At 45.9% G+C, this 17323-nt stretch overlaps 3 protein-coding genes across 3 annotated transcripts; all 3 read left to right on the top strand.

Moving 5' to 3' along the window:
- The first annotated feature begins 1081 nt into the window (after positions 1-1081).
- Positions 1082-3618, top strand: LOC146649123 (neuroepithelial cell-transforming gene 1 protein-like). The gene is made up of 5 exons (XM_085387272.1): positions 1082-1223; positions 1323-1580; positions 1666-1836; positions 1981-2167; positions 2254-3618. Exons 1-5 carry the CDS (start codon positions 1083-1085, stop codon positions 2682-2684), a joined length of 1188 nt encoding a protein of 395 aa, XP_085243398.1. The 5' UTR covers position 1082; the 3' UTR covers positions 2685-3618.
- Positions 3619-6542: 2924 nt separating this feature from the next.
- Positions 6543-10378, top strand: LOC146649124 (neuroepithelial cell-transforming gene 1 protein-like). Its single transcript, XM_085387257.1, has 9 exons — positions 6543-6821; positions 6944-7051; positions 7149-7313; positions 7518-7580; positions 7807-7980; positions 8080-8337; positions 8423-8593; positions 8738-8924; positions 9011-10378. Exons 1-9 carry the CDS (start codon positions 6729-6731, stop codon positions 9439-9441), a joined length of 1650 nt encoding a protein of 549 aa, XP_085243383.1. The 5' UTR covers positions 6543-6728; the 3' UTR covers positions 9442-10378.
- Positions 10379-13290: 2912 nt separating this feature from the next.
- On the top strand, positions 13291-17131 carry LOC146649125 (neuroepithelial cell-transforming gene 1 protein-like). The gene is made up of 9 exons (XM_085387254.1): positions 13291-13578; positions 13701-13808; positions 13906-14070; positions 14275-14337; positions 14564-14737; positions 14837-15094; positions 15180-15350; positions 15495-15681; positions 15768-17131. Exons 1-9 carry the CDS (start codon positions 13486-13488, stop codon positions 16196-16198), a joined length of 1650 nt encoding a protein of 549 aa, XP_085243380.1. The 5' UTR covers positions 13291-13485; the 3' UTR covers positions 16199-17131.
- Positions 17132-17323: the final 192 nt, after the last annotated feature.

Below are 17323 nucleotides of genomic sequence, written 5' to 3' on the forward strand. Positions count from 1 at the left end.
GGTGCCTATCAAACGGACTCTGCAAGTGACAGACTGCCAGAACCAGGCCAACAAGGAGTTAGAGGTGAGATGGCTGAAACTTTACTCTGTAAATGTTTGACCAGAGCTGCTGGAAATGAAGTCATAGTGTTATGATAGAATAACTGCACGACTAACCTCCCCTTCTGTTTTTGCCTCCTTCTGCAGGAACCCAGCAACAAGCACGTCCGTTCTCTCGGCAGGGTGACGTCGCTAGCCAACCTCATTTCTCCGGTAAAGAATGGGGTCTTCCGGCGCTTCGCCCAAACCATCAAGGTAAGCGCTCACGGCATCCAATGGAAACACAGCGCATTGGGGGGACAGGGACATCCCTTTCAACATGTCTGACATGTGGTGTTCTTTCTTTCTGAAGGCCTCTTTCTGGGGCGATGGCAAGTTGCCAGGCATCCCCCAGAAGCCTTGCAGCAAGGCAGCGGCCCCCACACCACCTAAAAGGAGGAACAGCACCTTATGGTCCGAGACATTAGACATCCACCAGAAAGGAACTTTCTCCACCAAAGAGATCAAGCGGCAAGAGGTGAGTCCAGGAGTCCAGGCAGGGATGAATTCTACATGCTTGCTAGACTAGTTCACATGTCTTTGTGTCAAATGGTTTAAATTGGACTAGAAGCCATTCAGCCATCTTGGCTAAGCTCACTATGGTTTAGGCTACGATGTAATGACAACCTGATTTACATGTTTACTAAAAAAACATCTGTCTGTGCCTTCTCCCATTCCTCAGGCCATATTTGAGCTGTTTCGTGGAGAACAGCATCTGATTGAGGACCTGCAGCTTGCATGCAAGGTTTGTCATTTTAAAAGCTCTGAGGCAGCGGGAGTACATATAAAGCAAACAGATTAAATCAGTCTGGCAGGCTTTGAATGCAGCGCAGCCAGGAGCTATAAAAAGACAGGGATTGTTCCTCTGTCTTTTTTTTTTTTGTACCCCTAAAACTGTTGACCAAGATATTTTTAGTAGCCGCTCCCAAAGCTCTGCCCAGATATTACTGATCACTTTGCTCCATCCACAGGCGTACCACGACCCGATGCTGAAGCTGTCCATCATGTCAGAGGAGGAGCTTACTCACATTTTCGGCAACTTGGATGCCTACATCCCACTGCACGAGGACCTTCTGGCGCAGCTCTCCAAAGCCACGGGGCCAGACAGGACCGTGGGCCAGATTGGGCAAATTGTTATTAGCTGGGTAAGTGTCTTTGACTTTTTGAGCCATCAAAAGCTTTTACGCTAGTAAAACCGTATTTTGAATTAGCAGTTAGATAAAGAGTCCCTCCTTCCTTTGCAGCTGCCCAGGCTCAATGCCTACAAAGACTACTGCAGTAACCAGCTGGCAGCCAAGGCGCTGCTGGACCAGAAGAAGCAAGACCCACGTGTGCAGGACTTCCTGCAGCGGTGCCTCGAGTCACCTTTTAGTCGGAAACTGGACCTGTGGAGCTTCCTGGACATTCCCAGATCCCGCCTGGTCAAGTACCCCCTACTGCTCAAGGAAATCCTGAGACACACTCCAGCAGAACACCCCGATGCTGCCAGCCTGCAGGAAGCTGTAAGTCCAGGAGACAAACTGGTTCAACACACTGATCCATCATAGTGCCTCTCCCATGTAATAATTAGGCTGCTTGTGTGTTCAGATCACTGTCATCCAGGGAGTTTTGTCTGACATCAACAAGAAGAAAGGGGAGTCCGAGTGCCAGTACTACATCGACAAGCTGGAGTATCTGGACGACAGGCAGAGGGACGCTCGCATCGAACGGTGCAAGAGTCTTCTGTGTCACGGGGAGCTGCGCAACAAGAGCGGCACGGTGAGCACAGCGCACACTTCCAAGTCGTCCTTCGGTGCTTCTCTTTGCATGTTAACACGAGGCTGCCGTCCCACATGAGGCGGGCTATGTGCTCAGATGATGCTCTGGTTTGAAAGTTTCTGTTTTTCCTGGAAATTCTTTCAGAAGCTGCACGTGTTCCTGTTCACCGACCTGCTGATCCTGACCCGCCCCGTCACCAGGAACGAGCGCCAGTGCTTCCAGGTGTACCGGCAGCCAATCGCAGTGCAGGATCTGGTGCTGGAGGACCTGCAAGATGGCGATGTCAGAATGGGCGGCTTTTTCAGAGGAGCCTTCAGCAATGCAGACAAAGGTAAGGCTCGTCCCAGAAAGTGTCCGCTAGTAGCCTGAGCAGCACTTTGCCCCCGTTCCTAATGACGCTCTCTGCTTTCTCTGCAGCCAAGAACATTTTCCGGGTACGTTCCCAAGACCCGAGCCAGGCACAGTCACACACTCTGCAGGTCAACGACGTCTTCCACAAGCAGCAGTGGCTCAACTGCCTCCGTAGTGCCATTGCCGTCCACCAGCCTCTGAGCGAGCCCTCCAGCCCCAGCCCGCCTACAGGCAGCGTCCGTTCCAAGCGCCGCCCTTCCTCCGTTTCTGCCATCATCCACATGGAGGAAGCAGACGAGAACTACCCGCAGCCAGGCTCTCAGTCGGCCCCCGCCTCACTGTGCAACAGCCCCACCACTGCGTCCCCTTCGCCTCGCTCCCCGCCATCGTCCACGACGTCCGTGTCATCGACGTCATCCTCACCCACGACACATAAAACCAAAAAGGACAAGAAGGCTCTGTGTTCTTTAGGGAAGAGAAAAGAGGCGATGGTGTGAGGTGGAGCGTTGGTAGAGAACGTGGATGGACCTCTTTGTTTTTCCTGTACATAAAACAGCACAGCACATTTATGAGTGTCTGCGTGTTATTACAGCAGTGTTCTGTTACTGTCCTCCTTGGCAGCTATTTACCTTACTCCTCCATCCAAGTGCATCCCATAGAGACACAGTATTCTGGAGGGGGGTGCACGTGGTTCAGCTCTAAAAGGGAAGCATGACAAGAAGTAAACCCACGGTTCACACTCGGTGTGGCCAGTTTGCTGAGTTCTTGAAGAAAGAGTTGGTGCATCAGATCCTGTTTACTATAAAGTTCATATTTAAACATTCTTTTAGACCTTTCTTTGGGGGATAATACACTTTATATTTTCAGATCTATCCTAGTATTGTTTTAGGTATTGTAAAGCAGCAGAGTTTTAGCTGTTAGGGCAGGTTTTTGAACATTTGCCGATGTCAAGGTGAAAGACAAAAAGCCGACCCCTAAAAAGGTGAGGTGTACCACACAAACAGATTTCTGTCATAGTTGGGTTTTTAGACTGAGCAGAAGATGTCTTATTTTTATACATTCCTTAAATAACAGATGCTAGAAGCCAGATATTATTTTATTTTATTTACTACAGAGGCATTAATTTCATTCCAGAACAGATGATATGTCAGCAAAAAACCGTGATGAACTCATATCGCAGACGAGATGATGAGTTTTGTTTAAGACAAAATTTTGAACTGAGCCACGTTGGTTTCTTAAAAAGCTGATTCCTGAGAATGAGGCGGATCACTTTTCAGTGTAGGATCTTGCATGGAGCTTTAGTTGTGGACGCCGCTTGCACCTGAAGAGGCGGCATGATGTATGCAACTGTCCCGAGGGACGGGACTGAGCGACGATGAAAGTTGTTGAAGGCAGAAGAGAACGAAGACGAGAACGATTAGGAAGTGAAACGCTCAGTGTGACATGTGTAACTCCCATCAACAGTATTTCCTGCTTCCCATTTGAAACCTTCCTGGGTAAACTGAAAAAGATTGTGCAGAGGCCTCATAAACCTGTGGAACAAATTGTCAAGCGCGTCTATGAGACGCAAAGTATTCAGAAGAAAAGAGAGGATGTCTGTTCCCGCTCCTCTTAAACGGCTTCATAAGTCTGGACCAATAACAAGTGATCTTGGAACTTTTAAGCAGTACAGAAAATACACTGATGGACAGACATGTGTTTCTTGCTCCATGGGAGATAACTGTTTCAATGTAGGGGGAACAATTCTTATTGTGGCAAACATTTTACAGGATTGCCAAGTTGTCAAAGCACTGTGTCAGGTCTTTGAAAACTGTAATGCCTTTTTCAGCTATCCATTGGACTCAACATGCCTTGGAATTTACTTTGTTTCAAATCTGTCTAAACAAATGAATCTTGTATTACTTGATGAATTAAAACAGAAAATGGTGCTTTTGCCACTGAAGTCTGGATATGTGGCATTGCCACTGCTGTACTAGTTGGCTTCTTTTTGCTTTCTCACCAGCATGCTACCATTTGCAGTTGTTGATTTTCTGGATGGTGGAGGTGCATCCATAATTCCTTGCAAGTGGTTTACAGGACCAGCGGAAGATTCTTGTTTCTGGCCACCAGGGAAAGTCAATATCAATAAGGATGGAGTTACTCCAGATGCAAACTGGTCACAGTACAGAGTTCGCATCTTGGGGAAAGCTGGTAAGAAGCATTTTTGTTTATTGCTACCAAATATTCTGTCATTAAAGACAGAACAAAAAATTTCCCTGTAATTTCACTAACAACATTTTGTTGATGTATGTCAAAAATTTACAGAAAACTATGAAAATCCCAGGGTGAAACTGCGGAGGTCTGAAGCAACCTCTGATCTGCAGACTGAGTCAGATTCTGGAAGCAGATTGGGAAAAGGGAAGCGGAAAAGGAGGTAATTATGTGTCTTAAAAACGCCTTAAAAGCAACAATTTATTGTGGTGATTATAAGAAAAACAAAAACAAGCTGACAGTATCTTTAGCAGACCATTGCTGCTCACCAGATTTAGATATGATCTTAAAATAGCACTTTGTAACTTTTTGACTTTTAAAAATCAGTTTTAGACTCCTTTTGATGCCGGACTGTACATTAATGTTTTTAGTTTGTAGGACTAACCAGTAACTAAATTGTTTGTGGGGTTTTTTAATATTTGTTTTCATTTTAAGGCCAGCGATCCAGGGCAGCACGGTGGCACGGTGGTTAGCACTGTTGCCGCACAGCAAGAAGGTCCTGAGTTCAATTCCACCATCAGGCCGGGGTCTTTCTGTGTGGAGTTTGCATGTTCTCCCCGTGTCTGCGTGGGTTCCCTCCGGGTACTCCGGCTTCCTCCCACTGTCCAAAGACATGCAGCTTGTGGGGATAGGTTAATTGGATAATCCAAATTGCCACTAGGTGTGAATGTGAGTATGAATGGTTGTCTGTCCTTGTGTGTTAGCCCTGCGACAGACTGGCGACCTGTCCAGGGTGTACCCCGCCTCTCGCCCTATGACAGCTGGGATTGGCTCCAGCACCACCACCCTCAACTCCTTCACCTGTGGTTTCACAACCAGTTCCAAGACAACTTGTACAAGCCACCAATACCAGCATGTTTGTACGTGTTCTAACCCTCCTGGAAGACATTAAGGAGACTCAGAGGATCCACAGTCGAATGCTACAGTCTCTCCTCAGTGCAATGAAGTAGTGGAAGGTGAGCTCCACAAAAGTTGCTGTTTTTGAAAATAAAATAGATAAAATAAAAGAAGTGATGTCATTTTCGCGGAAATGTAGTTTTTTTTTTTTTTACCATCAGGGCCTCATGAGCTTATACTGGTGTTTTTAAAAGTTATCTTTGACTTTATGACTTTCGGTGTCGTTTCTGGGATGCTTAGGACTCATACTGCACTGCTGGAAATAGTTTATTTTGATGCATATGCTGCTTTTTTGCAAACTTTCAGTATAGTATTTATTTTCGTTTTTCCTGCAGTATATAAAAATTGGTGTATTTCAAAAATAAAACTATGAAGACACTCAAAATAAATTTCCTGTGGTGGGAAACTATTTTGTGCAACTTTTTTGTATTTACAGTTTTGAGGGATAAGCCTCTTAAATTTCTCTAACTAGAAATATATGTTAAAAAAGCAAAAACGATTTTCAAATTTTTGGGAGTTTATTGCACTTTTTTGCAATTTATGTAATTATTATTCACTTAATGCAGACATATTATTAAAATCTGGGCTATAATGGTTGTTTTGATGTATAGCAACTTGAAATGCTCCCAAAAATGGCTCCACAGCATGTAAAAATAGAATATAAGCTCTGGCAGACTTGGTTCTATGGTAAGTCTTAAAGGGTTAATGTTTCCATTAGCACTGAGAACTGTGTTGGTTGTCATGGTTTCTGTCAGTTAGGAGCAATGGTTGATATTTAAAATAACATGGATACCAATGTTTTATCTTTTTACTGTCATTCTCTCTCTGTGCAGTAGAATCATAAATCTTTATCATAGTAAGTTACTGTTTTAGTCTTTCAGCCCTTCACCAAACTGTCTTCACATGATAAGAGCCTCTGTCCTGTAGACGACTGAAGGTAAGGAGCTCAAGACTGATGGGACAAGATGAAAAAATCAACCTGTTTCCTGCCTCTGGCCCTTATCCTGATGAATTTGGTAAAAAGAAACAATGCCTCAGAGTATCCATCAGTTATTCAGCTAATGTATGTGCAGAACAGTGTAATTAATGAGCCCTGCTGCACAGATCGTGTCTCTCTTGGACATATTTTCTACTATTCAGTTAACTTTGGATTTAAAAGTAAAATCAGAAATCTGAACTAAATGTAGAAGAATGTAACAAATGGTTTGTCAGTGTGAGGCAGAGTGATGAGGGAGCCCCATGCCAGAAAAAGCCAAACAGGGGGAAGGTGTATCTGTTCCGTCTTTTTACGTGCTTATAACTCTTGATTTTCTGCCACCTTTTTTCTCTCTGGTGTGGATTACTTGAAGCCAACTCGTGAGGATTAAAAGGATACTGTGTTTCTACTGAAAGATATGGTGGCTTACGATGAAGTGGGTAGCTTGGTGCCTATCAAACGGACTCTGCAAGTGACAGACTGCCAGAACCAGGCCAACAAGGAGTTAGAGGTGAGATGGCTGAAACTTTACTCTGTAAATGTTTGACCAGAGCTGCTGGAAATGAAGTCATAGTGTTATGATAGAATAACTGCACGACTAACCTCCCCTTCTGTTTTTGCCTCCTTCTGCAGGAACCCAGCAACAAGCACGTCCGTTCTCTCGGCAGGGTGACGTCGCTAGCCAACCTCATTTCTCCGGTAAAGAATGGGGTCTTCCGGCGCTTCGCCCAAACCATCAAGGTAAGCGCTCACGGCATCCAATGGAAACACAGCGCATTGGGGGGACAGGGACATCCCTTTCAACATGTCTGACATGTGGTGTTCTTTCTTTCTGAAGGCCTCTTTCTGGGGCGATGGCAAGTTGCCAGGCATGCCCCAGAAGCCTTGCAGCAAGGCAGCGGCCCCCACACCACCTAAAAGGAGGAACAGCACCTTATGGTCCGAGACATTAGACATCCACCAGAAAGGAACTTTCTCCACCAAAGAGATCAAGCGGCAAGAGGTGAGTCCAGGAGTCCAGGCAGGGATGAATTCTACATGCTTGCTAGACTAGTTCACATGTCTTTGTGTCAAATGGTTTAAATTGGACTAGAAGCCATTCAGCCATCTTGGCTAAGCTCACTATGGTTTAGGCTACGATGTAATGACAACCTGATTTACATGTTTACTAAAAAAACATCTGTCTGTGCCTTCTCCCATTCCTCAGGCCATATTTGAGCTGTTTCGTGGAGAACAGCATCTGATTGAGGACCTGCAGCTTGCATGCAAGGTTTGTCATTTTAAAAGCTCTGAGGCAGCGGGAGTACATATAAAGCAAACAGATTAAATCAGTCTGGCAGGCTTTGAATGCAGCGCAGCCAGGAGCTATAAAAAGACAGGGATTGTTCCTCTGTCTTTTTTTTTTTTGTACCCCTAAAACTGTTGACCAAGATATTTTTAGTAGCCGCTCCCAAAGCTCTGCCCAGATATTACTGATCACTTTGCTCCATCCACAGGCGTACCACGACCCGATGCTGAAGCTGTCCATCATGTCAGAGGAGGAGCTTACTCACATTTTCGGCAACTTGGATGCCTACATCCCACTGCACGAGGACCTTCTGGCGCAGCTCTCCAAAGCCACGGGGCCAGACAGGACCGTGGGCCAGATTGGGCAAATTGTTATTAGCTGGGTAAGTGTCTTTGACTTTTTGAGCCATCAAAAGCTTTTACGCTAGTAAAACCGTATTTTGAATTAGCAGTTAGATAAAGAGTCCCTCCTTCCTTTGCAGCTGCCCAGGCTCAATGCCTACAAAGACTACTGCAGTAACCAGCTGGCAGCCAAGGCGCTGCTGGACCAGAAGAAGCAAGACCCACGTGTGCAGGACTTCCTGCAGCGGTGCCTCGAGTCACCTTTTAGTCGGAAACTGGACCTGTGGAGCTTCCTGGACATTCCCAGATCCCGCCTGGTCAAGTACCCCCTACTGCTCAAGGAAATCCTGAGACACACTCCAGCAGAACACCCCGATGCTGCCAGCCTGCAGGAAGCTGTAAGTCCAGGAGACAAACTGGTTCAACACACTGATCCATCATAGTGCCTCTCCCATGTAATAATTAGGCTGCTTGTGTGTTCAGATCACTGTCATCCAGGGAGTTTTGTCTGACATCAACAAGAAGAAAGGGGAGTCCGAGTGCCAGTACTACATCGACAAGCTGGAGTATCTGGACGACAGGCAGAGGGACGCTCGCATCGAACGGTGCAAGAGTCTTCTGTGTCACGGGGAGCTGCGCAACAAGAGCGGCACGGTGAGCACAGCGCACACTTCCAAGTCGTCCTTCGGTGCTTCTCTTTGCATGTTAACACGAGGCTGCCGTCCCACATGAGGCGGGCTATGTGCTCAGATGATGCTCTGGTTTGAAAGTTTCTGTTTTTCCTGGAAATTCTTTCAGAAGCTGCACGTGTTCCTGTTCACCGACCTGCTGATCCTGACCCGCCCCGTCACCAGGAACGAGCGCCAGTGCTTCCAGGTGTACCGGCAGCCAATCGCAGTGCAGGATCTGGTGCTGGAGGACCTGCAAGATGGCGATGTCAGAATGGGCGGCTTTTTCAGAGGAGCCTTCAGCAATGCAGACAAAGGTAAGGCTCGTCCCAGAAAGTGTCCGCTAGTAGCCTGAGCAGCACTTTGCCCCCGTTCCTAATGACGCTCTCTGCTTTCTCTGCAGCCAAGAACATTTTCCGGGTACGTTCCCAAGACCCGAGCCAGGCACAGTCACACACTCTGCAGGTCAACGACGTCTTCCACAAGCAGCAGTGGCTCAACTGCCTCCGTAGTGCCATTGCCGTCCACCAGCCTCTGAGCGAGCCCTCCAGCCCCAGCCCGCCTACAGGCAGCGTCCGTTCCAAGCGCCGCCCTTCCTCCGTTTCTGCCATCATCCACATGGAGGAAGCAGACGAGAACTACCCGCAGCCAGGCTCTCAGTCGGCCCCCGCCTCACTGTGCAACAGCCCCACCACTGCGTCCCCTTCGCCTCGCTCCCCGCCATCGTCCACGACGTCCGTGTCATCGACGTCATCCTCACCCACGACACATAAAACCAAAAAGGACAAGAAGGCTCTGTGTTCTTTAGGGAAGAGAAAAGAGGCGATGGTGTGAGGTGGAGCGTTGGTAGAGAACGTGGATGGACCTCTTTGTTTTTCCTGTACATAAAACAGCACAGCACATTTATGAGTGTCTGCGTGTTATTACAGCAGTGTTCTGTTACTGTCCTCCTTGGCAGCTATTTACCTTACTCCTCCATCCAAGTGCATCCCATAGAGACACAGTATTCTGGAGGGGGGTGCACGTGGTTCAGCTCTAAAAGGGAAGCATGACAAGAAGTAAACCCACGGTTCACACTCGGTGTGGCCAGTTTGCTGAGTTCTTGAAGAAAGAGTTGGTGCATCAGATCCTGTTTACTATAAAGTTCATATTTAAACATTCTTTTAGACCTTTCTTTGGGGGATAATACACTTTATATTTTCAGATCTATCCTAGTATTGTTTTAGGTATTGTAAAGCAGCAGAGTTTTAGCTGTTAGGGCAGGTTTTTGAACATTTGCCGATGTCAAGGTGAAAGACAAAAAGCCGACCCCTAAAAAGGTGAGGTGTACCACACAAACAGATTTCTGTCATAGTTGGGTTTTTAGACTGAGCAGAAGATGTCTTATTTTTATACATTCCTTAAATAACAGATGCTAGAAGCCAGATATTATTTTATTTTATTTACTACAGAGGCATTAATTTCATTCCAGAACAGATGATATGTCAGCAAAAAACCGTGATGAACTCATATCGCAGACGAGATGATGAGTTTTGTTTAAGACAAAATTTTGAACTGAGCCACGTTGGTTTCTTAAAAAGCTGATTCCTGAGAATGAGGCGGATCACTTTTCAGTGTAGGATCTTGCATGGAGCTTTAGTTGTGGACGCCGCTTGCACCTGAAGAGGCGGCATGATGTATGCAACTGTCCCGAGGGACGGGACTGAGCGACGATGAAAGTTGTTGAAGGCAGAAGAGAACGAAGACGAGAACGATTAGGAAGTGAAACGCTCAGTGTGACATGTGTAACTCCCATCAACAGTATTTCCTGCTTCCCATTTGAAACCTTCCTGGGTAAACTGAAAAAGATTGTGCAGAGGCCTCATAAACCTGTGGAACAAATTGTCAAGCGCGTCTATGAGACGCAAAGTATTCAGAAGAAAAGAGAGGATGTCTGTTCCCGCTCCTCTTAAACGGCTTCATAAGTCTGGACCAATAACAAGTGATCTTGGAACTTTTAAGCAGTACAGAAAATACACTGATGGACAGACATGTGTTTCTTGCTCCATGGGAGATAACTGTTTCAATGTAGGGGGAACAATTCTTATTGTGGCAAACATTTTACAGGATTGCCAAGTTGTCAAAGCACTGTGTCAGGTCTTTGAAAACTGTAATGCCTTTTTCAGCTATCCATTGGACTCAACATGCCTTGGAATTTACTTTGTTTCAAATCTGTCTAAACAAATGAATCTTGTATTACTTGATGAATTAAAACAGAAAATGGTGCTTTTGCCACTGAAGTCTGGATATGTGGCATTGCCACTGCTGTACTAGTTGGCTTCTTTTTGCTTTCTCACCAGCATGCTACCATTTGCAGTTGTTGATTTTCTGGATGGTGGAGGTGCATCCATAATTCCTTGCAAGTGGTTTACAGGACCAGCGGAAGATTCTTGTTTCTGGCCACCAGGGAAAGTCAATATCAATAAGGATGGAGTTACTCCAGATGCAAACTGGTCACAGTACAGAGTTCGCATCTTGGGGAAAGCTGGTAAGAAGCATTTTTGTTTATTGCTACCAAATATTCTGTCATTAAAGACAGAACAAAAAATTTCCCTGTAATTTCACTAACAACATTTTGTTGATGTATGTCAAAAATTTACAGAAAACTATGAAAATCCCAGGGTGAAACTGCAGAGGTCTGAAGCAACCTCTGATCTGCAGACTGAGTCAGATTCTGGAAGCAGATTGGGAAAAGGGAAGCGGAAAAGGAGGTAATTATGTGTCTTAAAAACGCCTTAAAAGCAACAATTTATTGTGGTGATTATAAGAAAAACAAAAACAAGCTGACAGTATCTTTAGCAGACCATTGCTGCTCACCAGATTTAGATATGATCTTAAAATAGCACTTTGTAACTTTTTGACTTTTAAAAATCAGTTTTAGACTCCTTTTGATGCCGGACTGTACATTAATGTTTTTAGTTTGTAGGACTAACCAGTAACTAAATTGTTTGTGGGGTTTTTTAATATTTGTTTTCATTTTAAGGCCAGCGATCCAGGGCAGCACGGTGGCACGGTGGTTAGCACTGTTGCCGCACAGCAAGAAGGTCCTGAGTTCAATTCCACCATCAGGCCGGGGTCTTTCTGTGTGGAGTTTGCATGTTCTCCCCGTGTCTGCGTGGGTTCCCTCCGGGTACTCCGGCTTCCTCCCACTGTCCAAAGACATGCAGCTTGTGGGGATAGGTTAATTGGATAATCCAAATTGCCACTAGGTGTGAATGTGAGTATGAATGGTTGTCTGTCCTTGTGTGTTAGCCCTGCGACAGACTGGCGACCTGTCCAGGGTGTACCCCGCCTCTCGCCCTATGACAGCTGGGATTGGCTCCAGCACCACCACCCTCAACTCCTTCACCTGTGGTTTCACAACCAGTTCCAAGACAACTTGTACAAGCCACCAATACCAGCATGTTTGTACGTGTTCTAACCCTCCTGGAAGACATTAAGGAGACTCAGAGGATCCACAGTCGAATGCTACAGTCTCTCCTCAGTGCAATGAAGTAGTGGAAGGTGAGCTCCACAAAAGTTGCTGTTTTTGAAAATAAAATAGATAAAATAAAAGAAGTGATGTCATTTTCGCGGAAATGTAGTTTTTTTTTTTTTTACCATCAGGGCCTCATGAGCTTATACTGGTGTTTTTAAAAGTTATCTTTGACTTTATGACTTTCGGTGTCGTTTCTGGGATGCTTAGGACTCATACTGCACTGCTGGAAATAGTTTATTTTGATGCATATGCTGCTTTTTTGCAAACTTTCAGTATAGTATTTATTTTCGTTTTTCCTGCAGTATATAAAAATTGGTGTATTTCAAAAATAAAACTATGAAGACACTCAAAATAAATTTCCTGTGGTGGGAAACTATTTTGTGCAACTTTTTTGTATTTACAGTTTTGAGGGATAAGCCTCTTAAATTTCTCTAACTAGAAATATATGTTAAAAAAGCAAAAACGATTTTCAAATTTTTGGGAGTTTATTGCACTTTTTTGCAATTTATGTAATTATTATTCACTTAATGCAGACATATTATTAAAATCTGGGCTATAATGGTTGTTTTGATGTATAGCAACTTGAAATGCTCCCAAAAATGGCTCCACAGCATGTAAAAATAGAATATAAGCTCTGGCAGACTTGGTTCTATGGTAAGTCTTAAAGGGTTAATGTTTCCATTAGCACTGAGAACTGTGTTGGTTGTCATGGTTTCTGTCAGTTAGGAGCAATGGTTGATATTTAAAATAACATGGATACCAATGTTTTATCTTTTTACTGTCATTCTCTCTCTGTGCAGTAGAATCATAAATCTTTATCATAGTAAGTTACTGTTTTAGTCTTTCAGCCCTTCACCAAACTGTCTTCACATGATAAGAGCCTCTGTCCTGTAGACGACTGAAGGTAAGGAGCTCAAGACTGATGGGACAAGATGAAAAAATCAACCTGTTTCCTGCCTCTGGCCCTTATCCTGATGAATTTGGTAAAAAGAAACAATGCCTCAGAGTATCCATCAGTTATTCAGCTAATGTATGTGCAGAACAGTGTAATTAATGAGCCCTGCTGCACAGATCGTGTCTCTCTTGGACATATTTTCTACTATTCAGTTAACTTTGGATTTAAAAGTAAAATCAGAAATCTGAACTAAATGTAGAAGAATGTAACAAATGGTTTGTCAGTGTGAGGCAGAGTGATGAGGGAGCCCCATGCCAGAAAAAGCCAAACAGGGGGAAGGTGTATCTGTTCCGTCTTTTTACGTGCTTATAACTCTTGATTTTCTGCCACCTTTTTTCTCTCTGGTGTGGATTACTTGAAGCCAACTCGTGAGGATTAAAAGGATACTGTGTTTCTACTGAAAGATATGGTGGCTTACGATGAAGTGGGTAGCTTGGTGCCTATCAAACGGACTCTGCAAGTGACAGACTGCCAGAACCAGGCCAACAAGGAGTTAGAGGTGAGATGGCTGAAACTTTACTCTGTAAATGTTTGACCAGAGCTGCTGGAAATGAAGTCATAGTGTTATGATAGAATAACTGCACGACTAACCTCCCCTTCTGTTTTTGCCTCCTTCTGCAGGAACCCAGCAACAAGCACGTCCGTTCTCTCGGCAGGGTGACGTCGCTAGCCAACCTCATTTCTCCGGTAAAGAATGGGGTCTTCCGGCGCTTCGCCCAAACCATCAAGGTAAGCGCTCACGGCATCCAATGGAAACACAGCGCATTGGGGGGACAGGGACATCCCTTTCAACATGTCTGACATGTGGTGTTCTTTCTTTCTGAAGGCCTCTTTCTGGGGCGATGGCAAGTTGCCAGGCATGCCCCAGAAGCCTTGCAGCAAGGCAGCGGCCCCCACACCACCTAAAAGGAGGAACAGCACCTTATGGTCCGAGACATTAGACATCCACCAGAAAGGAACTTTCTCCACCAAAGAGATCAAGCGGCAAGAGGTGAGTCCAGGAGTCCAGGCAGGGATGAATTCTACATGCTTGCTAGACTAGTTCACATGTCTTTGTGTCAAATGGTTTAAATTGGACTAGAAGCCATTCAGCCATCTTGGCTAAGCTCACTATGGTTTAGGCTACGATGTAATGACAACCTGATTTACATGTTTACTAAAAAAACATCTGTCTGTGCCTTCTCCCATTCCTCAGGCCATATTTGAGCTGTTTCGTGGAGAACAGCATCTGATTGAGGACCTGCAGCTTGCATGCAAGGTTTGTCATTTTAAAAGCTCTGAGGCAGCGGGAGTACATATAAAGCAAACAGATTAAATCAGTCTGGCAGGCTTTGAATGCAGCGCAGCCTGGAGCTATAAAAAGACAGGGATTGTTCCTCTGTCTTTTTTTTTTTTGTACCCCTAAAACTGTTGACCAAGATATTTTTAGTAGCCGCTCCCAAAGCTCTGCCCAGATATTACTGATCACTTTGCTCCATCCACAGGCGTACCACGACCCGATGCTGAAGCTGTCCATCATGTCAGAGGAGGAGCTTACTCACATTTTCGGCAACTTGGATGCCTACATCCCACTGCACGAGGACCTTCTGGCGCAGCTCTCCAAAGCCACGGGGCCAGACAGGACCGTGGGCCAGATTGGGCAAATTGTTATTAGCTGGGTAAGTGTCTTTGACTTTTTGAGCCATCAAAAGCTTTTACGCTAGTAAAACCGTATTTTGAATTAGCAGTTAGATAAAGAGTCCCTCCTTCCTTTGCAGCTGCCCAGGCTCAATGCCTACAAAGACTACTGCAGTAACCAGCTGGCAGCCAAGGCGCTGCTGGACCAGAAGAAGCAAGACCCACGTGTGCAGGACTTCCTGCAGCGGTGCCTCGAGTCACCTTTTAGTCGGAAACTGGACCTGTGGAGCTTCCTGGACATTCCCAGATCCCGCCTGGTCAAGTACCCCCTACTGCTCAAGGAAATCCTGAGACACACTCCAGCAGAACACCCCGATGCTGCCAGCCTGCAGGAAGCTGTAAGTCCAGGAGACAAACTGGTTCAACACACTGATCCATCATAGTGCCTCTCCCATGTAATAATTAGGCTGCTTGTGTGTTCAGATCACTGTCATCCAGGGAGTTTTGTCTGACATCAACAAGAAGAAAGGGGAGTCCGAGTGCCAGTACTACATCGACAAGCTGGAGTATCTGGACGACAGGCAGAGGGACGCTCGCATCGAACGGTGCAAGAGTCTTCTGTGTCACGGGGAGCTGCGCAACAAGAGCGGCACGGTGAGCACAGCGCACACTTCCAAGTCGTCCTTCGGTGCTTCTCTTTGCATGTTAACACGAGGCTGCCGTCCCACATGAGGCGGGCTATGTGCTCAGATGATGCTCTGGTTTGAAAGTTTCTGTTTTTCCTGGAAATTCTTTCAGAAGCTGCACGTGTTCCTGTTCACCGACCTGCTGATCCTGACCCGCCCCGTCACCAGGAACGAGCGCCAGTGCTTCCAGGTGTACCGGCAGCCAATCGCAGTGCAGGATCTGGTGCTGGAGGACCTGCAAGATGGCGATGTCAGAATGGGCGGCTTTTTCAGAGGAGCCTTCAGCAATGCAGACAAAGGTAAGGCTCGTCCCAGAAAGTGTCCGCTAGTAGCCTGAGCAGCACTTTGCCCCCGTTCCTAATGACGCTCTCTGCTTTCTCTGCAGCCAAGAACATTTTCCGGGTACGTTCCCAAGACCCGAGCCAGGCACAGTCACACACTCTGCAGGTCAACGACGTCTTCCACAAGCAGCAGTGGCTCAACTGCCTCCGTAGTGCCATTGCCGTCCACCAGCCTCTGAGCGAGCCCTCCAGCCCCAGCCCGCCTACAGGCAGCGTCCGTTCCAAGCGCCGCCCTTCCTCCGTTTCTGCCATCATCCACATGGAGGAAGCAGACGAGAACTACCCGCAGCCAGGCTCTCAGTCGGCCCCCGCCTCACTGTGCAACAGCCCCACCACTGCGTCCCCTTCGCCTCGCTCCCCGCCATCGTCCACGACGTCCGTGTCATCGACGTCATCCTCACCCACGACACATAAAACCAAAAAGGACAAGAAGGCTCTGTGTTCTTTAGGGAAGAGAAAAGAGGCGATGGTGTGAGGTGGAGCGTTGGTAGAGAACGTGGATGGACCTCTTTGTTTTTCCTGTACATAAAACAGCACAGCACATTTATGAGTGTCTGCGTGTTATTACAGCAGTGTTCTGTTACTGTCCTCCTTGGCAGCTATTTACCTTACTCCTCCATCCAAGTGCATCCCATAGAGACACAGTATTCTGGAGGGGGGTGCACGTGGTTCAGCTCTAAAAGGGAAGCATGACAAGAAGTAAACCCACGGTTCACACTCGGTGTGGCCAGTTTGCTGAGTTCTTGAAGAAAGAGTTGGTGCATCAGATCCTGTTTACTATAAAGTTCATATTTAAACATTCTTTTAGACCTTTCTTTGGGGGATAATACACTTTATATTTTCAGATCTATCCTAGTATTGTTTTAGGTATTGTAAAGCAGCAGAGTTTTAGCTGTTAGGGCAGGTTTTTGAACATTTGCCGATGTCAAGGTGAAAGACAAAAAGCCGACCCCTAAAAAGGTGAGGTGTACCACACAAACAGATTTCTGTCATAGTTGGGTTTTTAGACTGAGCAGAAGATGTCTTATTTTTATACATTCCTTAAATAACAGATGCTAGAAGCCAGATATTATTTTATTTTATTTACTACAGAGGCATTAATTTCATTCCAGAACAGATGATATGTCAGCAAAAAACCGTGATGAACTCATATCGCAGACGAGATGATGAGTTTTGTTTAAGACAAAATTTTGAACTGAGCCACGTTGGTTTCTTAAAAAGCTGATTCCTGAGAATGAGGCGGATCACTTTTCAGTGTAGGATCTTGCATGGAGCTTTAGTTGTGGACGCCGCTTGCACCTGAAGAGGCGGCATGATGTATGCAACTGTCCCGAGGGACGGGACTGAGCGACGATGAAAGTTGTTGAAGGCAGAAGAGAACGAAGACGAGAACGATTAGGAAGTGAAACGCTCAGTGTGACATGTGTAACTCCCATCAACAGTATTTCCTGCTTCCCATTTGAAACCTTCCTGGGTAAACTGAAAAAGATTGTGCGGAGGCCTCATAAACCTGTGGAACAAATTGTCAAGCGCGTCTATGAGACGCAAAGTATTCAGAAGAAAAGAGAGGATGTCTGTTCCCGCTCCTCTTAAACGGCTT

The sequence above is a fragment of the Rhamphochromis longiceps genome, linkage group LG17 (assembly GCF_057381845.1).
Source record: "Rhamphochromis longiceps isolate RC_006_pf linkage group LG17, R_longiceps_female_GT1.1, whole genome shotgun sequence".
NCBI lineage: Eukaryota > Metazoa > Chordata > Actinopteri > Cichliformes > Cichlidae > Rhamphochromis > Rhamphochromis longiceps.